Here is a 25087-nt window from a genome sequence, read left to right as displayed (position 1 = left end):
AGTCCCAAGGGGTCTTCATTGGAACCACCCAGGATAAGTGTTCAATGAAGGAGAGGGTCAGATATTAGTGTTCTCTATGCTACATATATGTTTTGTTTTGTTTTAGGTTTTTGCAAGGCAAATGGGGTTAAGTGGCTTGCCCAGGGCCACACAGCTAGGTAATTATTAAGTGTCTGAGACCGGATTTGAACCCAGGAACTCCTGACTCCAGGGCCAGTGCTTTATCCACTGTGCCACCTAGCTGCCCCTATGCTACATATATTAATGATAATTCCCCATCTAAATGTTCTGCTCTTTCTGTGATTGCTAGCTTATTTGAGTAACCTGCTATTTTGCCTTAAGTGATTCCAAGAACACATAAGAACAAAGCTTATTCTGGCTTTTCTATCTACTTTTCTACTGGAATGAGGCAGGATGAGGTTATAAGAAAACGAAGTCTTCCTCAAATAGCTTAAAGCAAACACAACCTAAGATCAACCCCAGATGAAAAGGTGGAATAGGTGGTCATAGAAGCCCTCCTCTCACAACAGAAGATAGTATAAAATCATTCTGATAACAACTCAGCCCTGTGCTTCTTCTGGGACATAGTCTATTGCTAGAGATAAGTCACTTCTCTGAAAGATGGGTTCCTTATCAGTGATGGTCCCTTTCTCTGAGAGGCAGACCTAGGATCACTTATCCTAGGGAAAATCATTCAAACTTTCTGTATCAGTCAATGAAGGAATTAAGCTAATTATCTTCCAGGGTCCCTTCTAACTCTAAGCCTGTGACTGATTCCTGAACTCACTTTCAGCATTAAGCTTCCATGGTTCTTTGATTCTGGGATCTTATAAAAATAAAGTTTGTATTTTTTTTAACAAGTAACATCAACAACAAAGTAACCTTGGTTTCCTAAGATGGTGGCAACTTGAGATATCAGAACTAGAAGAGACTTGATTTTTTTTAGATGATCAAAAAAGAAAATAAAGTTATGTTTCTCTGCATACATAATTTTATTTTTTTCCCAAGTGCATGTAAAAGCAATTTGAGTTTCAAATTCTTTCCCTCTCTCCTTCCCCTCCCCAATCCCTGGAATGAGAAGCATTTTGGTAAAGGTGGTGCATGTGTAGTCATGCAAAGCATCAGAAGAGACTTCAGAGGGGCTAGCTGTATAGTGGGATGGAGTCAGGAAGTCCTGAGTTTAAATCTGGCTTCAGATACTTACTAGTTGTGTGAGGAGGGGTAAGTCACTTATCCTTGGTCTTCTTCTGTTTCCTCGACTATAAAGTGGGGATAATAATAGAAGCTATTGTTGGAGGGGTGTTGTGAGGATCAAATGAGACAATATTTGTAAAAATGCTTAGCTCTGTGCCTAAATCATAGTAGGCTGCTAGTGGCCTCTGAGAGGTATTAGCTTATGACCTTGGGCAAGTCGCTTAATCTCTCTTTAAGCCACTGGAGAAGGAAAATGGCAAACCACTTCACTTCTTTGCCAAGAAAACCCGTGGACAATATGATCCATGGGATCATGAAGAGTTGGATATGACTGAGCTGGATATGACAACAAAATTAGAAGCACAGTCTCAGACTTTAAAATAATTTAACTCTAAATGGAGAGATAGAAAATTAGAGTTTTTAACATAGGAAAGGATCATAATATCAAAGACTGAGAGCTGAAAGAGACCCATCTAGACCACTTTAAGGTAAGTGACTTGTCCAAAATCACACTGGAAGTGGCCTGCACTGCCCAAGTCGGTAGGTAGGTGAAAAGTTAGGTGGCACAATGGATAGAGCACCAGGCCTGGAATCAGAAAGATCTGAGTTCAAATCCAGCATCAAACACTTAATAGCTGTGTGATCCTCGGTGAACTCCTATTTGATTCAGTTCCTTATCTGAAAAATGGGGATACACCAGAGAAGAAAATGACAAACTGTTCCAGTATCTTTGCCAAGAAAACTCCACGGACAGTCCATGGGATCATGTAGAATTGGATACAACTTACATTTACAGATCTGATATTTATTAAGCTCTAACGTGGAGTTGCACAAATACACAAGAGCCCTTCTGTGGAGCTTACTGGGGAGAGATGCCCCATAAGGAAGAGCTGGTACTTGAGGCAGAACCCAGGCAGAGCTGGAAAGGAGCTTACCCTCAAAGGGGCAAGGCTAGGGAGACCAAATGAAGAGGAAATACCCTCATTTGAAATAGTGGTCCTGACACTCCAGTCTTGAGAATAGAATGCAGGGAAAAGGAGTCTTCAGGGTGAGGGAGCCAGGCTAGAGGTAGAGGAGGCCAGAGAACTGAACAAACCAGTAGTAGCTCCTTAGAAGCAGGGGCTGCTTCATTTTTGTCTTTATATACTCACTTCTAGTCTGGTGTTTGGCTCTTGGAAGGTCAGTTTATCTGTTGATTAATATTGAGCAAGTTATTTAATCAGCCAGGTATGCTGTGGATAAGGTACCAAGCCTGTCATTGGGAAGACCTGAATTCGAATGTGGCCTCAGATATTTAGCTGGATGACCCTGGAAGTCACTTAACCTCAATCTCAGTTTCTTCATCTGTAAAACATAAAATACTAATACCTAAATTAGAGTTTTAATGATAAAATGAGATAGTATTTGTAAGTTGCTTTGCAATCTTTAATATGTTTATTATAATTTATATCATTGTTAATATTAATAATTATCCTGAACTTGATTTCCTTGTCTTTAAAATAAAGATAATGTAACAAACAACCACTTACCACCTGGGGTTGTGAAGAGAACACTTGATAAATCTTTAAAAATATAAGCTTAGTAATCTCCTATATTTTATTTTTTCTTAAAGGTATGATTTTTCTCTCAACACAATCAATTTTGATAAATGTATATAGCATGGAAACAATGTAAAGACTATCAGACTGTCTTATGTGTGTGTGGGGGGAATGAGGTTGGGGAAAAATTGTAAAATTAAAAAAAATTAAAATAAAGTTGACTAAAAAAATATAAGCTAGTATTAAGATGTCAGAGTCTAAGTAGGTTCAAAGGAGTTGTTGAAAGTTGAAAGTCACTTACCTAAGTGACTTATCTGAAGTCCTAAATCCTACCTGCAAAAGTCAATTCTCAGGTTCAGACCAAAATCAAAATAAAATTTCCTTTTAAATGGAGAATAGAAGTAAATATTCTTTTTGAGCCCTTTTTGAGCTTTGTTTTGATGCTTCTATACTTTCAGTTTTCTTGAGCTTACAGTATAAGGAAGTTCTTCATTTACATGCTTCAGTAACTCCTAGGTAAACTTAATACCTTCTGGTATATCATTTTTCTTTTTAGCCCATCGCTCTTCCAGTGACTGAAAGATCTGTCTTGGTAGAATGGGTTGCTTTTCCTGCAGATTTCAAGTAAAGCCTAGTTGGCTCCTTGAGTAGAGGCCAGATAATTCTCATACTCCTTCCAATGACCCAGTCCCTGATTGAATAAACCATCAGATTTATTTAACTTTCCTCTTCCAGACTCTTCCATTACCTATTTTTGCCACAAGGTGGCACAATAGGAATAGGTAACTATATTTGAACTTCTTTAAGCGATTTTTTTCATTTACCTATTGGTACTTGTAATCTAGCCTTCAAATTAATTTTTAAAAATAAATCTCGTGGGAGAAAGGGGAGATTATTGTGATAAATGCATCCTGAGCTTAATCTTACTTTGTATTTTCCCAAAAATTTAATTGGAAATTTTTTCTGAATTGTATTGCAAAAAGTTAGATAATTTATATTCAGAAATTATTTTTAAAGGAAAAGTCTTAATGTACGTCATCATAGTTGTCTAGATGGAAGTTTGTTTATATATCATTTTATTTTTTAGTGAGGGATAGAGTTGTGTCTCTAACGACACAAGTCTTCCTTTCTGATGGTGGGATTCTTTAAATAGTCCTATGGGGAAGATGGCACAGTGGATAGAGTGCTGGCCAGAGTCAGGAAGACCCAGCTCAAGTGTGACCTCAGACATTACTAGCTGTGTGACCATGAGCAAGTCACTTAACCCCTATTTGCCTCAGTTTCAACCTCTTTTGTAAAATGAGCTAGAGAAGGAAATGGCAAATCACTCCAATATTTTTGTCAAGAAAACCCAAATGGGGTCTTGAAGAATTGGACATGATTGAAACAACTCAACAACATGAGGACATAGGAAAAGCTCACTGCCATTTTGTAGGTGAGAATTCCTTTTGTAAAATGAAAATACAAGTTTCTACATGGTTATGTTTAGCAGAAAAGATACTAAACACTGAGATACTGAATCTCAGCTCTGCCCCTATCTATGCGACCCTGGGAAGATTGTACAACATCCCAAGACTTCAGTTTCCTCATCTATAAAATGTGGGGATTAGACTAGATAGCCTCCAATGTTCCTTACAACTCTGGCTTCTGTGCTCTTATGAACCTAAGTGGTTTTTGATTTTTAAAGTTCTTCCTACATTTTCAGTTATATTTCACCTCACTACCCTCCTTTCTTTATAATCTAGTGACAATAGTACTTACACACATTCACTGCTTGTCTCCCTGCCTCAATTTCTCCCCTCCTGATTTCTGTCTCCTGGCTTCCTTTTAAGTCCCCCCCCTCAAATTCTTCTCTCTTCAAGAAGCATTTCCTGATACCCCTAAATTTGATAGTCTTTTGTTGATTACTTTCAATTTATCTTGTTTGCATATAGTTGTTTTCATATTGAAAAGAGAGAGACTTTTTAATCTTTTTATTCCCACTCTTAGTTTGGTTTCTGGAATGTAGTCAGTGTGTGTTTTGTCTGTGTTGATGACTTTATCATGATGGAGTAAAATTCCTACTTTTTAAAATATATTCTATTTTTACTATTTTTAGTACTGAATTTGTTAGATAACTTGTCCATTTATATTTATAATTTTATTTTGTTAAATTATGTACATAAGAGAATTTTATTCTCTATTTCATGTGAATTAGGAGATGAAAAAGAGTGGAAAGGGGACAGACTTCCCCTTAAATCATAGATTGACTTAATTTAAATCTAAACAATTAAGATCATATGGTGCATTTCTGAAGAAATGTAATATTTCTTTGCTTCCTTTCCCTCAAAGGGGATGAATTAACTGGTACCTATGACACCTACAATCTGTAGCTACTTCTTAAGATCTAAGTCAGCATCATTGTCAATGATGTATAATCACTTGCACTTTTTTTTTAATCTCTGCAGACACACAATTTTTGCCAGCAATACTTCCTCTTTGCAAATCACAGAGTTAGCCAATTCTACCACCAGGCAAGACCGATTTGGAGGTCTCCATTTCTTCAACCCTGTGCCCATGATGAAGCTGGTAGAGGTTTGTGTTTGTATATATAACAATATGTGTTTGTTAAGTTGTTACTCTTGACATGTACTCAAATGTTCTTGTGTTCATCCATGATGTTTCCTTCTCTTGCAAAGCCTATCTTTTCCAAGGAAGGAGAGGAAAAAATGGGAAAAAGGGATGAGGGAGGATGCAAATAAGAGAGGAAGAAGAATGAATCAGAGAGAACCCCAGAGATAGTTGGGCCTTAAGTTCTTGAGTCCTACACGCCACCTCTCTTGGTGTGAATCTATTTGGACTTTTCCTAGTGTCCTTTAGATTATTTGAATTTAATCATCTGGAGCCAAATTTCAATCCAGGCCCATCTCTATGACCTTTAAGGTCCCTTCAAACCATAGATCTATGATCTCATAAATTGTGAACAGGACTATTAAAAATAGCTGTTGTGGCTTTGAACTTTCTCACCCTAGGCCAGAGATGTTTGGGAACAAATGGCCAGGGAGGGATGTCCACAATGATGCCTAATCATTTGCTGTGTTGCTTCTGTTCATTTGCTTAGAGACTCTGTTTTAAAGGGAGTTGCATTCACAATAGACAATTTGCCCCTGAAAATGTAGCAACTTGCCTTTTATAAGGACTAATAACAGTGTCTGAAGAGTAGCAGCTATTAAAATAGTATTTATTCCATGGTTGAAGAGTTATTGCCATGCGAAGTGTGGGGGAAGGCATCCCACATCCAGAGTGTTGGGAGCCAAGGGAAGCTCTGGAGACTTGTGACATGACTTCTCCTGGGAAAGAACATTGGTGTCTGTTCTTTTTTTTTCACTTATGACTGTTCCCTTCTCACTTATCCTTACATATCTTTTCATATAGTCCCTCTTCACATTCTGACATTTTGAATACATTTGGTTTCCTTGGTAATCTTTGATATTTTAATTCATTTATTTTAAAATATTTTTTTCTGAGAAATGGTGCATAAGCTTCACTTGATCACCAAATTGGACCATGACATAGGAAAGTTTTGAACTCTGAACTGCACAGTCTCTGAGACCTCTTCCAAATTCTGTGATTTTATGAAACAATCACTCTTTCTGAAGCTATGCTTGAACTGGGACTGTCATTCTATTTTTTATTGGGGAAAATGTTAAAAAAAGGTATTTAGGTGTTTGTGTGTATGTTACATGAAACATGAATGTGTTTAAGTTATCAGTTCAAACTTAGCTAATATTGATGTCAACAATGTGTACCTGAAATTAACATTTCCCTGAAAGTATTTCTGAAAAAACTCTTTCCTTCATGTTATTTCAATGATTAATCCTATTTAATGTTTATATTAGTCAGTTTTCACACTTTAACTGTCATTTATTCATACCTGCCTTTGGCTGTTGAACATAGAAATAAGAGGACCATTACAAAAGCCATTTTGCTTCCCCTTTATTCGGGGAGGGGGCAGGAAATACACATGCCTTACCTTTCTTCCTTGTCAAACTTTCCACTACAATAAAAATCAAGTGATTCTTTATAAAATACCATGCCCTAGTTCTGACCTTCCTCTCCTCCTCAAGATCATTTTCTTCTTCCTTGGGTCTTTTATTAAACATTGGGTGAGAAGGTTATTCTATAAATTCCAGACCTACCAGCTCCATTGTCCTAACCATTTGTTTAATCAGATATGACTGAGATAAGACTTTTTTTTTTTTTTTTAAGAATATAGTCTCTTTGGATTTCTTTTCCAATATTTGATATTTCCAGCTTGGACTCTAATTCTTCTTCCTCCCTTCCAGGTGGTACTTTAGTCTTTTTTTTTTTTAAGTCATATTGCCACACCCCATGCTTTTAACTAATCCATGATCACATTTAAACATGATTTATAATAATACTCTACGTTTATATAGCACCTTTCATCCAAGGATCTCAAAGCCCTTTATAGACATTAACTCATTAAATCATAGAACCACCCCTCTGAGAAAAGGATGTGCCAAGCACAATTATACCCATTTTATAGGTAGAGAAACTGAGGCATGGAGAGTTGATTTGACTTGCCAATGGAGTATATGAAAAAATAGAGAGTGCAAAATACAGTTGGAAAGTTGAAACTGAGCCAGTTTGTACAGAACTTTGAAAGCCAGAATTCAGTGTTTTACATTTTGTTATCTAAGCAGTAGGAGAACCACTGAAGGTTTTTTAAATAAAGGACTGATAGGGATTATTGTAGTCATACCTTAGAAAGATTATCTGGGTGTGAAAGCTAGACTGAAATCTAGAAAATTGAAGACAGTAGTTTGGGTGACAAAGAAGGATGGCCTGATTAGATTGCTTATCTAGGAATGAAAAGGAGGTAACAAGATAGAAAAGATAGTATCAGGATTTAGAATCAGTGGGATTTGGAAATTGAATCGGATGTTATTTGGAGGTAGAGTAAAGGTGATTACAGTGTGGGCTAGGGTGGAGAATAACTAATCTATGGTCCAGTTTAGGCTTTGCTACTTATTAGATGTGTGCCACTTATCTTTCTGGTTAGCAGTTGTCTCATATAAAGTGAAAGGGTTGGATTAGATGATTTTCACTATGCTTTTTGTGATTAGTAGGAATAAAGAATATAGGAGGGGGGCAGTATATTGTGGGGGAAGTTGAATTCTGTTTTGGACATGTTGAGTTTGAAGCTTTAGTGATTATTGAAACCTTGGGAGAAGATAGAGACAAGAGAGCATTGGCCAAGGACAGAACCTTTGGTGAGAGAGAACTTGTTGGTTAAGGAGAAGGAGGAGGAGGAGGAATAGTAGCAAGACTAGGAGATGGGAAGGACTTGTCAAAGAGCTAAATAGATACTCACGAGAGTATAAAAAAAGAGCAGTTAGACTAAAACGTGTTGCTGAAACATTAGATTGTTTATGATTATGTAGAGATCAAGAACTGATTGCAAATAAGGAGCCAGAGATTCTTCATTTTACAGATGAGGAAATGAGATTCCAGAGAGGTTTAATTAGTTAAGGCCTTACTGGTAGCAATTAGCAGAGTTGGGATTTGAACACAGATTCTCTCTTCCTGAATCTATGGCTCTTTCTTAACACTTCATTACCTTACACAGCAGAGCTCTGTGATTAGGCTTCTCCTTGGAACTCACTTAGGATATGAGCAATAATATAGACTAGTTTTGCACTGGTTTTTAAGGGGTTTTGTGGACCATTGCTATTGATTATTTCCTCATTTTGTGTTATTGAGGTTTCTATTTGAACAGCTTTCAAGTCATTACTGTTTTATGCTTTACATTACCAGGTTATCAAGACACCAATGACCAGCCAGAAAACATTTGAATCTCTTACGGATTTTAGCAAAGCTTTGGGAAAGAATCCAGTATCTTGCAAGGTAAGCTGGGGTAGTTTGGGGAATTAGTGGATTTTAATCTGGAATTGTAGGGTTTTTAGCTCTCCTTCCTTGGAATATTCACCATTGGAAAAGAGATCTAGTAGATTGTAGCACTAGTATGATTAGAAAAATACTCCAGTTCTTCTGCTTCACCTTCTCTTGCCTTCTTTTTCCTCTCTTCTCTCCGTTTTTCTTTTTTTCCCTTCTGCTTTCTCCTTCTCTTCCTTCAGATTTTCTCCTTTCTTCCTTTTTTCCTTTCCTGCTTACTTCTCTCTTGTTTCTCCTTTCATTCTCCTTTTATCCTTTCTTTCACATTTTCTTTTTTTTTATGCTTCCCTTCCCTTCTCTCATTCACTTCCCCACTCCCTTCCACAAATAAGGCACCTCAAATCACAGTTGTATATGTTTGAATCAACCTGATGAAAGTGTACAGTTCTTATTAATTGAAATTTTAAATCAATGAAAAATTGACGTATTTTCCCCTTTATAAAAAGAACATCTTGGCATTTTAATGGTGCCTTCTCACCCCTCAATCATTGAGTTTCTTTCTTGCAAATACTGGTAGATACATCTGTTTGTTATTGCCATTCTGCATGGAAGAGGGGATCCTCACCAGAAGTTCCTAGTGACATCATGGGTCTTTCCCAAATTACCCTTTTCTTGTTGTCATCTTCCTCCAACTCCCCCAAGCAAAGGGGAAAAAAGCCCTTCAAATTTATATAATAATATGTGTGATATATTTTCCTCATAGCAACCCTATGAGGTAGATGATAGAAGTATTAGCCTCATTTTATAGCTGAGAAGCCTGAACTCAGAGGGGGCCACTGTGGGACCCACACCTATTACCAGTCTTATGACTAACCAACTTCCCCTCCCCCCCCCCCCTCAGCCTCTTATCACCACCTACCATCTGCAGAGAAGTTGCAGGCAGGGCAGTCTTTACTTTTTTTTTTAATATATATTCTTCTGGAGAATGGATTTGGGGCTTATTTGCTGGTCCAAAAGTCTAATACTAGCATATGTTTTTCCATGTAGTCAGGACAGCTAGATTTGTTCTCTAGTTCAGAAGCTAAAAGAATATTTTTTTATTAGGTTTTTTTTTTCAAGTCAAATGGGGTTAAGTGGCTTGCCCAAGGCCACACAGCTAGGTAATTATTAAATGTCTGAGGCCAGATTTGAACTCAGGTACTCCTGACTCCAGGGCCAGTGCTCTATCTACCATGCCACCTAGCTGCCCCTAAAAGAGTATTTTGAGAAAGAATTTTACAAGTGTTTTCTTACATGTTGTGGAAGCATTTGATAATAAGTGATTTTAGTAAATACTTTATTTAATAAATACTTCAGTGCCCCAAAGCCTGACCCCAGGGGACATAAAAGAGAGGGGTAGACTGTGGCATAAGCATCAAGGTGTGTGAAAAAAGGTCTGGCCAGATTGGAAAATTAACCTTATGAGCAGTTTCTTCAATGGAGAAATCAGAAAATTCCCTGTCTGTTCTCCAGTTTCTTGAAACCACATGTTCTCTATGAATGAATTTCACCACCTGTAAATTGTTCTTGGACTTTTGTTTTTAAATCACTATAATACTTGGTTAAATGGGTCTGTAGCTCATTAAGATAATGTGGAATTTGAAAAAAATTTTCAACAAATCTGTCCATCCACTCCAACAAAAATGTCAATGTGACTATTTTATCTTTTATCTTTTATTACCTTTATTTTATTTTATCAAAACTTTTTATAATTTTATTTTATCAGAACTTTAAAATTTTTTATTGACAAAGCACTGTGATTATCTGATGCATTTTATTTCTTTCCCCCCATAAAACAGGATAGCCCTGGATTTATTGTAAATCGTCTCCTTGTACCGTATCTTATGGAAGCAATCAGGATGTTGGAAAGAGGTAATTTTCTACCCTTTATTTTGCAAAAGGCTAATGTTGTCAAACTACATGTGGGACTGCATCCTTGAGAGTCATTTTTAGTATTGATCTTGGAAGGCTAGGGCCAGGATGTAATTTCCTCATCTGTGATACTAATGAGATGGATTAGATAACTTTCTAAACTCCTGTAAACTCTACATTCACTCCACACCATAGGGTTTTGGTGTGTTCACCTCTGTGATCTAACACACTAAGATTTCTCATGTAGACCATACATCTCCTTTTGCCTTACTTCATATTCATTGTGAGCTCCATTCTCTGCCTTTATACCTGTTCTTCCAATTTCCATCCCTTCAACTTCCCAACTTTGTCCCAATTAAAAGAGCTGCTTTAAATATTTTCACACATGTGAGTCCTTTTTCCCTTTTCTTTGATGAGTTTGGATTCAGACTTAGTAGTAGTAATGCTGAATCAAAGGATATGCACAGTTTTATAACCCTTTGAGCAAATCATTATCCAGAATAGTTGGACTAGTTCACAACTCCACCAACAATGCATTAGTGTTCCAGAAAGAGATCTTTATCAGAAAAAGTTGTAAAATTTTTTCCCACTTTACTGTTTTCTTCTAATTTTGGATGCATTAATTTTGTTAGTATAAGAGCATTTTAATTTCATGTAATCAAATTTATCTTTTTTATTTCTTGTAACCTCCTCAATCTCTTGTTTGGTCATAAAACTTTCCCTTATCTGGGTCTGACAGGCACATTTTCTCATCCTTCCCTAATTTGGTTTTTTTTTTTTCCAGTTGAAATTTTATTTTTCCAATTACATGAAAAACTAAGTAGTTTTTCAACATTCAACATTTGCAAATTTTTGAGTTCATCATTTTTCTCCCACCCTCCCTTCCCTCCCTCCCCATGGCAGTGAACAGTCTGGTAAAAGTTGTACATGTATAATTGTGCTTAAGATATTTCCATATTAGTCAAGTTGTGAAACAGGAATTAAAAATAAGGGAAAAGGAAAAAACTATGAGAAAGAAAGGAAAAACACAAAGGTTTTTAAAAAAGTGAACATAATATTTGCTCTGAATTCTGACTCCATAGTTTTTTCCTCTGCCTGTGGATAGCACTGTCCATAGCACTTCTCTTAGGATTGTCCTTGATCTCTGAACTGCTAAGAGAAACTGCTTCCATCGTAGTTGATTATCTCACAAAGTTGTTGTTAATGTGTACAATGATTAGTCCATGCGAGTTTTCCATGCTTCTTATCATTTCCCCAAATTTGCTTATGTCATCACCCTTTATGTCCATATCCTTTATCCTTTTTTACCTTACCTTGCTATATGATGTGATGTGTTTTCCAGTTTTCCCAGAAATATTTGTCAAATTTGTCAAGAACTCATTCTTATCCCAAAAGCTTGGATTTTTGGATTTATCAAACACCGGAAGTGATCATTTGCCATTGTGTTTTGTTTACCTAATCTATTCCAATGATCCCTACCACTCAATTTGTTGATGAATACCAGATTGGTTTTGGTGGTTACTACTTTGAATATAGTTGAAATCTGGGACTTCTAGGCCACCTTCCTTCACTTTTTTTTTTCATCGATATTACCTTGATATTCTTTATCTTTTGTTCTTCCAGCTGAATTTTTTACTATTTTTTTCCTAGCTTTATAAAATTATCCTTTGGTCATTTGATTGACATGGCATCAAATAAATAAACTTCAGCAAAATTGACCTTTTTTATATTGGGTTGGTCTACCCACGAGCAATTAATATTTCTCCTTCCTTCCCTCCCCTCCCCTCCCCTCCCCTCCCCTTTCTTGTTTTTTTCCCACAAGGCAGTGAGGTTAAGTGACTTGCCCAAGGTCAGACAGCTAGTTAATTATTAAGTGTCTAAGGCCAAATTTGAACTCAGGTCTTCTTGACTCCAGAGCTGGTGCTCTATCCAATGCATCACCTAGCTGTTCCCTCAACTGGTTTTTAGTTAATTTTCTAGGGTTCTCTAAGTGTATCATCATATCATCTGCAAAGAGCGATAGTTTTGTTTCCTAATGGCCTATTTTTATTCCTTTAATTTTTTTCCATTGTTATTATAGCTGACATTCTTAGTACAATATTGAATAGCAATGATGATAATGGACATAATTGTTTCACTTCTTATCTTATTTGGAAAGGCCATTACAAATAATTCTTGGTCTTTTTAGATTGATACTAACCATTTTTAGGAAATTTCCATTGTTTCCTATTCTTTCTAGTGTTTTTATGAACAGAAATTGATCTGACTTCAGATCAAACACAATCCACTGTGCCTTCTCCTTTTTTTGTTTTTTGTTTTTGCAAGGCAGTGGGTTTTTTGCATCTGTTGATTATTATTATTATTATTATTATCTTATTATTATTATTGATTGGTCAAGTATGCTGATAGTTTTCTCCTTTCTGTTAGCCATAACAGCCTTGCCCCTTTTCTAATTTTCTTTAAAAAAAACCCTATAGAGGCGGCTAGGTGGTGCCGTGGATAAAGCACCAGCTCTGGAGTCAGGAGTACCTGGGTTCAAATCCGGGCTCAGACACTTAATAATTACCTAGCTGTGTGGCATTGGGCAAGCCACTTAACCCCATTGCCTTGCAAAAAAAAAAAAAAAACCTAAAAAGCCCCCTATATAACCTTTTATATGAATATCATGTATTTATTTGGGGCTTGTGCTGTGAGTTTTGGTCAAAACCTAATTTCTGCCACATCCTGCTCTTTTCTTCTCTCTTTTCTTTAATTATTATCCTCCTACTCCTATGTGCTTTCCCTCCATGATTCTGTCCTGAGCCATGTTCTTCTCAGTCTGTTAACTCATCTTTAAGTTATTTTTTGGTTCAGTTACCTCTATGTCGACTATCTTCCTATCTAGATTTAGCAGTCATCAGCAGCTTAAATTCTGCATATCTTTAAAAGAATTCAAATTTTCCTCAACCCTTTCCTCCTTCAAGTTTTCCTATTTCTTTTGAGGGCACCACCATTTTTTCTATTCATCAGATTGTTTATCTTGGTGTCCTCCATGCTTATTTCCTTTTCTTCATATCTAATCATTTGACAAGTCTTATCACTTCCACCTCCATAACATCCCTCATTAACATCTTATTCTATCTAGTTACATTCTCTCTAGTCTCATCTCCTTCAGGTCTTTATCACCTTTTACCTGGTGTGTGACAATAGATTTCTAAGATTTATTATTTTTTTTAATTTAATTTAAGGCAATAGGTTTAAGTGACTTGCCCAAGGTCACATATAGCTGGGCAGTTATTAAGTGTCTAAGGCCAAATTTGAACTCAGGTACTCCTGATTCCAGGGCCAGTACTCACTCTAGCTGCCCCATGTCTAGTTTAGAGAATCAGATGAGATAATGTATTGCAAAATTATCTGTGTTGCCCCTAAAATAAGTTCTAAAATCAGGGGTCCTTAAGAAAAGACTATATTTCTCAAGCCCCAGGTGGGACACTGCTAGGAAACATAGCCATGATCTGTCTTCAAGGGTCTTTAGAACTCCATGGAATGTTAAAATGGGAAGACCCTTCAGTCTGACTTCAGTCAAAACCATATTTCAGGGATCCATGAACTTGGGGGGGGATTGCTTCTTTATTTCATAAAATGATTTTCTTTATAATATTATGTATTTGAGTTTTACATTAAAAACCTTTTAAAAAGGGCTCCAACAGGCCGCTCAAAGTGTCCACAATACAAAAAAGATTAAGAATCTGTTTTACATAAATATCAGATATTCTCATTTCCTACTTTTCTTTCAGCCTCTGCATATGTGGTTTTCCATTATCAGAAATGCTGCTTTTCATTATCCTTAGCTTCCTTTCAGACCCAGCTCAGGTGCCACATGAGGTTTCTCCTGATCTCCCTCCAACCTTAGTTGCTAATATTCTTTCAAAATCACTACTAAGTAACTTAATATATATTGCACTCTTCTGTGCCCCTCCAGTAGCACAGAAGCTCATGAATGGATTGCTTCCTCTTTGTCTTTGTATCCCCAGTGTCTAGCACTGTGCCCACATATAGTAGGGAATAAATGCTTGTCAGACTGAAGGGTCTTCCCATTTTAACATTCCATGGAGTTCTAAGGACCCTTGAAGACAGATCATGGCAATGTTCTTAGCAGTGTCCCACCTGGGGCTTGAGGAAAAGCTTCTTGAATCACTCCTTATGGATCAAGAAAATAGGTAAGATCCTTAGTTTACCTACCTGAGAAATAGACAGCTTGGGGGGCAATCACCCAGAGTGAAATGAAATGCTTCCTCCCACTTGTCCTCCCTTCCCCCAGCTCTGGGAAGATAACTATCATGTCTGCTTCAAAGGCAAACATGCTTTAATTCGACTGGATAAAAAGCAGCATAATTGTTTTCAATTACTCCATTCACAATTGCGTGCTCCTGAGAATGTCACTTTTGAAACAAAACATTTTTAACTGGCACTTCCTGAGAGATGAAAGCACGTTTGCTTTTATGAAAATCTTTTTTAAATATCAAAACTTTTCCCCCCTGTTTTCTGGAAGCAATTGCTTCACTTTCCCTCTGAGATCAAACCAACATTTCTGTTTATCCATCAACAAATATACCTAATTACTCCTCAAAGGGAGTGAGAAGCAATTTGCGCTGTCTTGAAAGACAGTTTCTTTTAATAAAATACTCTATTTTTGAATAAAGCATGTGGGTGATCTACCTCTTAATAGCTTTATTCTTACAGTGATATTCTGTCACTTAAAAAACATTTTTTAGAGATAGTATGTCTGAGTATAAATCATAAAAATGTTTCCTTCTTTTCCTTCCTTATTTTCTTCCTTCTTTTCTTCTTCCTTCTTTTCTTCTTCATTCTTCTTCCTTCTTCTTTTCTTCTTTTCTTCTTTCTTCTTCTTTTCTTCTTTTCTTCTTCATTCTTTTTTCTTCTTTCTTCTTTTCTTCTCTCTCTCTTTTAGAGCTGGAAGGTATTCTAGCTCAGAAGTTCTTAATGTGTTGCTTTTTAATATCACGGACCCCAGTGTTAGTCTGATGAGATCTTTTGAGAATAATGTTTTTAAATACATAAAATAAAATATTTTAGGTTCACAAAGGCAATTTTAAAAAGTCTTAGGGCTTCAGGTTAAGCACCTGAACTAGTCCTAAGCCCTCATTTTGTAAATGTACAAACTTGGACCTAGGTAGGTTTTCCCAGTCCTTCACAGCTAGATATGGTTCCAATCAAGACTGAAGATCGGCGTCTTTGGCCTCCCAGTTTACTAGGCTGCTGCCTTGTTGTTGTTCTCTTTTCTTGGGTTTTCACACTGCTGGTGTGGGAAGCTGGCAGACTGTGCCCAGATTAAAAAGGCAGCATGTGGCAGAGAGCCTTCCTTACCTCAGGAGTGGTGGGCTGGCTGGCTTCCAGAAACTCATCCTTGTTTTGCTATTGTTCATGCCAGCTCTGATGTGTGCGGTGGGTCCTTGTTTCCCAGCCATGGAAGAGAGTGGAACAGTGCGGAATTCATTGTGGTCTGTAGCCTGATGCATATTAGTAGGCTAAGTGCGTGGTAGACTAGACCCTGCAAAAGTCGTCTTTTGTCTTTTAGTGGTTTTTGGTTCATACTTGATATTAGTGGCCAGAGACAGATTGTCATATATCTTGGTTGCGTCTCAAGACATTCAAGACATGGAGTTGGGAGAGGAATTGGCTGTATTCTATTTGCCACTCTTGAAATTATAGCTAGGATAGGGCTAGAGACTTTTATTGGAAAAAGTCAACTTACAAGAAGAAGAAACTTTCGCTTCTAATGCAAGTGGTACCTCCTCTGCCACTTAGACTTAGAGGTTACCTTACCCAGAGTCCTAGAACCAGGAGGTATCAAAGGCAAGATTTGGACTCAGACTCAGGCAGGCTTTCTGTCAACATTGCCTCTTCATGGTATCCTTAAGTATGACTTCTTGACTCTAATTTGAAAAAAAGAGAAAATTTTCTGTCCTTCCCAAAACAGAACTGTTGGGTACCTCCTATTGGTGTGTGAAATGGATGAGATGAGATTCCATCTGATCCAGTAAGAAGTCTTGGAATATTAAAAAAAAAAAGTCTTGGAATAGTTTAAGGATCTTAGTTTGTCTTTTGGCTGGTAGTTGTGAAAAGTTTCTAGAACGGAGATCTCTACTATGATGTTTGTATTCCTAATTTCTGGTATGAAACTTGCCCAGAAACTAGGTGGCAGTTCAAATGGACCCATGATACTGGTTGACCTTGGACAAGTTACTTAACTTGTTTCTTTGGATGCAAAATGAAGATAATAAAATGATTTTTGCAGGGTTCTTACAAAGATAACATAGGAGGCTTTTTCACTTTCTCCCATAAGTAAGCAGAGGGAAGGATGTAGGAATGGTGAAAGGTGACAGTAATTGAGAATGAACCTTTTCTTTTCTAGGAGAAGCATCAAAAGAAGATATTGATACAGCCATGAAGTTGGGAGCTGGTTACCCCATGGGCCCATTTGAATTACTGGACTATGTTGGTCTGGATACCACAAAATTCATCGTGGATGGTAAGAAATCACTAGTTTCCCCTCCCTCTTCTCTGCCCCTTCCCCCCACCCCTGGGCAGAAGGTATGAACTATAACCTACTCCATAACAACAAAGACTTAAAAAAACTGAAATAAGGAATTTGAGTGACCAGTTTTGAAGTACATCTCTCCTCACCACTTTCAGCTTGAGACTGAAGTTAATATGTGCCAAGAGAGAAGAAAATGTTCCTAAATTGTCCATTTGTCCTTTAAAAATACACCCCTTTCCATGGAGTAAGTCTGATGGCCCCACCACAATGGTTTATTATAGTCATGCTTAGAATCCTGCTGACTTCCCCAAGATAGGGCTCAGGGAGACTGGAGGAAAGATGAGCCTACATATTCAATTTAAAAATGATTCTTCCATGGGGCGGCTAGGTGGTGCAGTGGATAAAGCACCGGCCCTGGAGTCAGGAGTACCTGGGTTTAAATCCGGTCTCAGACACTTAATAATCACCTAGCTGTGTGGCCTTGGGCAAGCCACTTAACCCCATTTGCCTTGCAAAAAAAAAAACAAACCTAAAAAAAATGATTCTTCTAGCTTACAAAGTCATTAGCTGCTCTGGTTCTTTGAATAGATGTGGTAGAAAAAAATACAGATCTATGAATAGAAGACCTTTTAATCAAAAAGTATATAGATACAGGGCGGCTAGATGGCGCAGTAGATAGAGCACCAGCCCTGGAGTCAGGAGTACCTGAGTTCAAATCTGACTTCAGACAATAATTACCTAGCTGTGTGGTCTTGGGCAGGCCACTTAACCCCATTTGCCTTGCAAAAACCTAAAAAAAAAAAGTATATAGATATAAATATGTATTTCTATACTTTTTGTACAGTCTTACATAGCTATATATATATACTCTTTATCTTACATATCTGTAGTCTTTGTGATAGATGGATGGATGGATAGATGGATAGGTGGGTGGAAATAGCATAATAAATAAATGAGAAAATCTATAACAAATGATTAGGAAATAAGGTTATGAATATAGGGAGGCTTCTGAATAGAAAGATTCTGGAGGAAAGGTTAAGAGACTGCTTGAATTTTTTACTTGTTTTTTTGGTTTTATTTTTTGTTTTCTTCACCCCTTTGTGGATGGAAAATAAAAATAAAGAAAAAGTATGGCTGATGACAATGTGAGCAGCCTTTTCACATATACTTTGCCCAACTTTTCAACTGAGGAGGATGTGAGTTTCAGGTTTGATTCACTATATAACAGTATGCGGGTAATATTTTTGATCTGGTGACATTTTCATATGGAAGGCTGTCTTTTTTTTGGGGGGGGGGTTTGCAAGGCATTGGGGGTTAAGTGGCTTACCCAAAGCCACACAGCTAGGTAATTATTAAGAGTCTAAGGTTGGATTTGAACACGGGTCTTCCTGACTTTAGGGTTGGTGCTTTATCCACTGCCCTATCTAGCTGCCCCTTCATATGGAAAGTCTTAAGATGCAGCATTCTATTTACATAACTACCTTAATGTTTGAATTTCTACCCTTCTCGTTACTGTTCAGAGCAGAATGCCACCATTTCTTTCTAATCTCAGGTATCAACCAGACAATACAGTAATGACAGGGACAATTTTTAATGGTAGGCCTTTTATTTTCTTTCTTCTCATTAGGATGGCATGAAATGGATTCGAAGAACCCATTATTCCAACCCACCCAAGTGCTAAATAAACTGGTCCAAGAAAAGAAGTTTGGCAGGAAGACGGGAGAAGGGTTTTATAAATACAAGTGATGCCTGGGTGTCTCGAGTGGGAGGAGGTCTCTGCCAACAAACACCAGGTGGCTGCCCAAGGGCCAGTGGAAATGCTATTGGGCAGATGTCCCCTCCCCTAGCCTGCCCTGATCCTTGTGCAGTTTGATTGTGATCTGCCTGGAGATTATTTTGCACTTAATATAATAACAAATTTCTCCATTTGAGAACTAAATTTTTTTTAGTCTGTCTCTATTTTTCTATAAGCTTGTGCCCTTTGTGCCTTGGAGCAAGTGATACCTTTGAATCAATTCCTTTTCTTGCTAAATTATATGCTTATAAAGAAGGTGATGCCTCTTTGTGTCCTCTCCTGTTTGAGGAATACATACGTGTACTATTGGTGGCCTGTGTCTGTGGTTTATGTGTCTCTCTGAGATGTATATGTGCGTCTCTATGTGCATGTGTATTGTATGTGAGTGTGTATGTTGTGTGTGTGTGAGAGTCTATTTGACTGTGTGTGTGTGTGTGTGTGTGGGTGGAGTGCTATACTCACTCTCATCCAGCAGGTGGTGGTGTGTACCTGGCCTTGTTGGAATGTGTGATAATTGACCTGCCTAACGAGCTTTCACCCTGTTCAAGTTTGAAACAATCTGACCAGACGCCGAAGAATATAAACCCTTTTTAAGAACAAGCATTCTGGGGATTCATGGAGATACCATTTTTCAGGATTTCCTGATTATCCACATTTTCCCTTGGCCCTTTTGGAAAATATGATACAGATTGGATTTAATTAAAATGTGCCCTTTTTGCAAGTCACACCTCTTCTCACTCAGGTGGTTGCTATGGTCCTCTTCAATACCAAAGGATGACTGATAGTAGCACTTCTAAAAAAAACAGAATTTAGTAAGCTTAAGTAGTGATAACTTCCCCCCCCCCCCCCCCCAGGCCTGGCATGAGGATGGGGATTGGGACATAGGAAGTCATTCTGGTCTAGGTCTTCCTGAGACACTCATTTTCTTAGGTTCTCTTTCCTTCCAGTGAGGAGCACAGTATAAAAAGAGATCTCTGACCGGTCTCTTTGAGTAAAGGAATCTAAGCAAAGATACTTTTACAGATACCTTCATGGATTATCAGGATTGGAAAAGATCTTGGGCATTGTCTGGTCCAACTTCCTCATTTTACAAATGGTGTTAAATGCATTGACCAGGGTCACACAGCTGAGCTGGAAATTAGAACCCCAGTGGTGGGGGACAAGATATAAAATACTGGGATGAAGCTGGGGGAAAAAACCCACAGGCCTAGGGGAAGGGAACTTTATTGTCTAATCACACATTAGTAAAAATCAAATGAACATATGTATGAGATTTCATATAAATATATATACAAAATTTGATGAATGCTCAAAAAAGTATAAAGAAATTGAGGTTTCTGAACATTTATATAAAATATTTCCTAGGAAAACAAAGGAAACACCTGTATTGCTACCCCTACTTCCATTTAATAAAGGTTAACCATGTGGTCTAACAACTCTGGTCTCTTGGTTTTATTTCAGGCTGGTTCTTGACCTTTTTGCTCAATCCTTGGGCAGAGGAATGTGCTTTTTCCTCCCCTTCAAAGGGATTAGCGGAGGGCTTCTGGGTCTAAGTGCCTCAGCTTAGTCACCAAAGGATATGGTGCCCTGCCCTGGATACCGAATGGCTTTTCATGAATCCTGAAGGCCAGGAAAAGGCAGCTTAAAAATCCAAGAACCAGGCTCTGGAGACCCAGACTCTGCCTGCAATGTGAGCATGTGGGAGGGGTCATGCTGACTTTTCATCCGGCTGAGGAAAGGGATCAAACTCTTAAGAATACCCCCTGAGCATTTTTAACTCACAAAATCACAGCTCTAGAGGTGAAAGAAAATGTACATCTACTCCAACACCCTCCTCATTTGATGAGGGAACTGAGACTCTAAAGTCTGAGTTTACCATACTATAGAGAGAGGATCTGCCCTTTACACCATGGGACTTAGCTTCATACCCTTTCCCACATGTGACATGCACAAAATTTTGATAAATCACATTTTTTCCCTTCTATTACATCTGTATGCTCCTGTTTTCTGTGTCATTATTGGATAGTCTCTCCCATCTCTGGGTTTCTGTATATTCCTTCTGGTTCTCTTTTCCTTTGCTGATTTTGGACATCACCTAAGGTGTCCTCACTCTCCACTCTATCAGTTGGTAATCTTGTGGCTTTATGTGATATAGATAATTCCTAGGTCTGTACATTTTGTCTTTCTTCTGCACATCCCTAACTGCCCCTTGAACGTCTCTCAAACCCAACATTTCAAAGTTGAAGAATTCTGGAACTCTACACTTTGCAGACAACTTTGGCTGTCAAGAGTTCCGCCAATCTGGTCCCCGAGACTCACAATCTTGGTGTCATTCCTGACTGGAACCCTCACTTAGCCCACATCCAATTCCTTGCCTGTTAATGGCATCTCTCATGTATGTCCTTTCTACTCATATCACCACATCTCACCTGGATTATTGTAATAGGTAAATGACAATTTACTTAGTTGAACCCCATGAACTGATCCATATTTTCCTATTGCCTTCAGGATCAAATAGTCTTTGAGTTTTTACCATGTGATGGTCATTGTGCAAAGCACTGGAGCTACAAATAAAGGCAAGAGATAGTTTGTTGTCAAGAGCTCACATGAAAATAATTGTACAACTTGTATATATTTTATGTACATACATGTATATATGTGTAGGATAAATAGAACTTAATAAAAGGAAAGCACTAGCAGTAAGAGTGATGGAAAAAGGCTTCTGTAGATGATGGGATTTTAGCTGGGATATGAAGTCAAGAAAGCTAGTAATAAGAAAATGGAATGTGAAGAATGACAAGGAAGACATTGTCGGGTTCCCGAGTACATGGAGTAAGACTGGAAAGGTAGGAGGGGGCCAGGTCATGAAGGACAATGAATTCAGAGTGGTTTATATTTGCTCCTAAAGGTATTAGGAAGCAACTAGGGAGATGATATGGTCATATTTGTTCTTTAGGAAAATTACTTTGTGACTGGAAGGAACCCTAAACAGTAATAGAGTTCTGAGGAAGGAAAGGTGATGAGTTCAGTTTTGAACTTAAAATAACCAAAATATCCAGTTTGAGAGATCTAATACACAGTTGGAGATTCAAGTCTGGAGGCCAAGAGTTATATTAGGGTTAGATCATCACAAAGAGATGAAATTGAATCCATGATAACTCGTGAAATCCCCAAGTGAAGTAGAAGAAGAAGAAGACCCAGGACAAAACCCTGGGAAAAACCCAGTTAGTGGCTATCATCTGGATGAAGATACAGCAAAGAAAACTGAAGATTGGTCATATAAGTCAAGGAAGCAGTTGAGAAAATCTAAAGAGAAGATGGACAATTGGTATCATAAAAGGTTGAAGAGAAATTGAGGATGACTACTGTGAAAAGACCATTAGATTTGGCAATTAAGAGATGGTTTGGTATCGAGACAGCAGTTTCAGTTGAATGAAATCTGATTAGTTTCTAGTAAGAGGAAGAAAGGAAGTGGAGGTACATAATTGTGGTTAGCCTTCTCAAGGACTTCAGCCCCCCAAAGAAAGAGAAATGTGGACTACAAACTAGTGGCTAAGGAATGGATCAAGTAAAAATTTTGAGAAGGGGAAGACAAAAGTAATTTGGTAGGTAGTGGGGAAGTAGTTAACAGGAGAGACTGAGGCTAAGTGAGAGGTTGGAAATGACAGAAGAGCAGTTGACTGGAGAAACTAGGATGGAATGAGATCATTTGTGCTTGTAAGTGAATTTGTCTTAAGAAGAGTCACCTCTTCGTGTGAGATAGGGGTGAAGGTAAGATAAGAGGCAGAAGGCCTGAGTAATTGAGATGAGGAGGAAAGGGGAAAAAAGGGAGCTCTTGTTAGAATGGGCCCATTTTATTTTCCTCAGTGAAACATGAGGCAAGATTCTCAGTAGAGAGAATGAGGAGAATCATCAGAGATGAGGAGGGATGAAAATGTTTGGAAGAACAGCCATAAGTGCCATAGTGAATTAATCAGAGAGGTATAATCAGAGCTTGCCATAGTGTAGGCTAAGTTAAGATTGTGTAACACAAATTTGTAGTGGCCCCAGTCAGAATGGTGGCATGATTTTTCTAGTCTGTTCATCAGCACATGTCTAAGAACAAAGGCAATGTATGGTGGGAGTAATCCTAGGCTGAGATTTGACAAGAGGTTATGTATAGTGTAGAGTTCACCTGTTTCAAAAAGGGGACAAGATAGAGAAGGGAATAGGGTGTAATTGGTGCGATCAAAGGAGTAATGCTCAAAGTGAGGACAAGAAATAGGATTTTGGAGTTGTAAGGTAGAGGGAGAGGTAGAAAGGCAACAGATTATGATTAGATAAGAGAGCTTTAGATTCATGAAGTTGGAAGTCATATGTTGTTGGCTGACCATTTTTTATTTTAGGTTTTTGCAAGGCAAATGGGGTTAAGTGGCTTGCCCAAGGCCACGCAGCTAGGTAATTATTAAGTGTCTGAGACTGGATTTGAACCCAGGTACTCCTGACTCCAGGGCCGTTCCAGGGCCAGTGCTTTATCCACTGTGCCACCTAGGCGCCCCTGGCTAACCATTTTTGTACGTGACTGAGGTAGAGTGAAGGGGTGTATCATATGAAATGAGTAATTGGAGGAAGTATGGATTAGGGTGTTTGAGGAAGATTGGTATGTATTCTAACCAGTAGGTGGGCAGGAGTTCAGGAGGAGAGAAAAATTGTGACTCAGGTATCAAATTTTTTGAGGAAAGAAGTGGAGTGTCTCCAGTGTATATATTAAAGGAAAAGTCTCCAGTTCAAAAAAAGTGGGGTTGAAAGAGCTACCCAGTTTTTGGTATTGCTTTTCTCTCCTAATGGTCATTATGGTCTTACTTCCCATCACGATTTTTATTGCTGTTTTGCTTTTTAAAATTGGCTATACCCCACTGTCAACTGGTTTGGAAACCAGGACCAAAACTGCTATAAGTGTGATTGCAAAGGTTGTTTCCCTGGACTACCCATCCATCGCCCCCTAGGTCTCTGGATTCCTTTCAAGTGTTCCCTCCAAAACAAGGCCTTTTCTGATTCCTGCTTCTCTCCTACCCCCCCCCCCCAATTATTTTGTATGTTTCCTGTTTTGGGGATATTTTGTTTTTTGGTTTAGAACTGTGATTTCATTAGTTTGAGGACCTTTTTAGTAAGGGCATTTTCTTTACCAATTAAGGTCAGTAACTGTTCTGCAAGTTATGGTCTGAAAGAGTTGCCTAGGGCCCCTGAAAACTTAGGTGATTTATCCAGAATTCCATAGTCAGAATGGAACTTGTATCAGCGTTGGAATTTCACCTAGGTCTTCATGACCTCTGGCAACTTTCTATCTACCATAACTCCCTCTCATGTATTATGTATTTACTTATCTGTGTTCATGTGTTTAGTCTTTACTCCTATCCTTATAGAGACTGTAAAGTGTTTGAGGGTAGAGACTTTTGTCTTTGCAAAAATCATCAATGCCTAGTTCATAGTAGGTAGATTCTTCCATTTTTGTCTTTGCAAAAATCATCAGTGCCTAGCCCATAGTAGGTAGATTCTTCCTAAATTCTTATTAAGTTGGATTGTACACTTAGCTCCAGGGAGGGATGGGATGAAGACTTATTGATTGCTGGAAATTGATCCAAAGGTTGTAGGGTACAGTGCAGAATACAGCAGCATATGGTTTGAAGTTAAGCTGTTGGATAAGCCCCAAGAGTTGTTCATTCCATCTCTAGAGCTCCTTTAAACTTCTAAGGATGAGTCTGGTCAAAATTAATCAGGAGAAAATATTTACCTTAGGTCACCTGGGTCAGTTACATCTCACCTATCAGCAGTGGGTTGTGAATGATTTAAGCCAATAGAAAAAAATAACCAAGAGGATAAAGAAGAGATTTTCCGAGGTTCCCCCAAATACATAAGGTAATTAGAGATCGGTAATGTTTGGGATGGAAGAAAAATGTGGCTTTAACCTGATAATATTTTTTAATGATAGTAGAAATGCTTCAAAAGATTCTCTCTACAAGATTCAGTTGTGGGAAGATATTAAGAAGCCACAGTTATTGAAAGTGATTGATTTACTTTGATGCAACCAGAGATTACTCCAGCCTTCCCTGGGTTTTTACAGAAGGTCAAACTGTAAATTTTAACTTATATTAAGTAATGTGCTTTCTCAATAAGGGGGAGTGGTGGGATGGGAGGAAGTGAGAGAATTTGGAACTCAAGGTTTTGGAAGTGAAT

General features: G+C 38.0%; 1 protein-coding gene across 1 annotated transcript in view; it reads left to right on the top strand.

Moving 5' to 3' along the window:
• HADH (hydroxyacyl-CoA dehydrogenase) overlaps window positions 1-20158 on the top strand; it is a 45052-nt gene extending 24894 nt beyond the window's left edge. The window contains exons 4-8 of the mRNA XM_074228739.1: window positions 5180-5306; window positions 8550-8639; window positions 10466-10538; window positions 16954-17070; window positions 18707-20158. Coding sequence (XP_074084840.1) covers window positions 5180-5306; window positions 8550-8639; window positions 10466-10538; window positions 16954-17070; window positions 18707-18825 — 526 coding nt within the window. The 3' untranslated portion in view covers window positions 18826-20158. The remainder of the gene's footprint in view (window positions 1-5179; window positions 5307-8549; window positions 8640-10465; window positions 10539-16953; window positions 17071-18706) is intronic.
• The last annotated feature ends 4929 nt before the right edge of the window (window positions 20159-25087 follow it).

The sequence above is a fragment of the Macrotis lagotis genome, chromosome 3, assembly GCF_037893015.1.
Source record: "Macrotis lagotis isolate mMagLag1 chromosome 3, bilby.v1.9.chrom.fasta, whole genome shotgun sequence".
Taxonomy (NCBI): Eukaryota; Metazoa; Chordata; class Mammalia; order Peramelemorphia; family Peramelidae; genus Macrotis; species Macrotis lagotis.
This window is presented reverse-complemented; position numbering and strand designations above follow the sequence as displayed.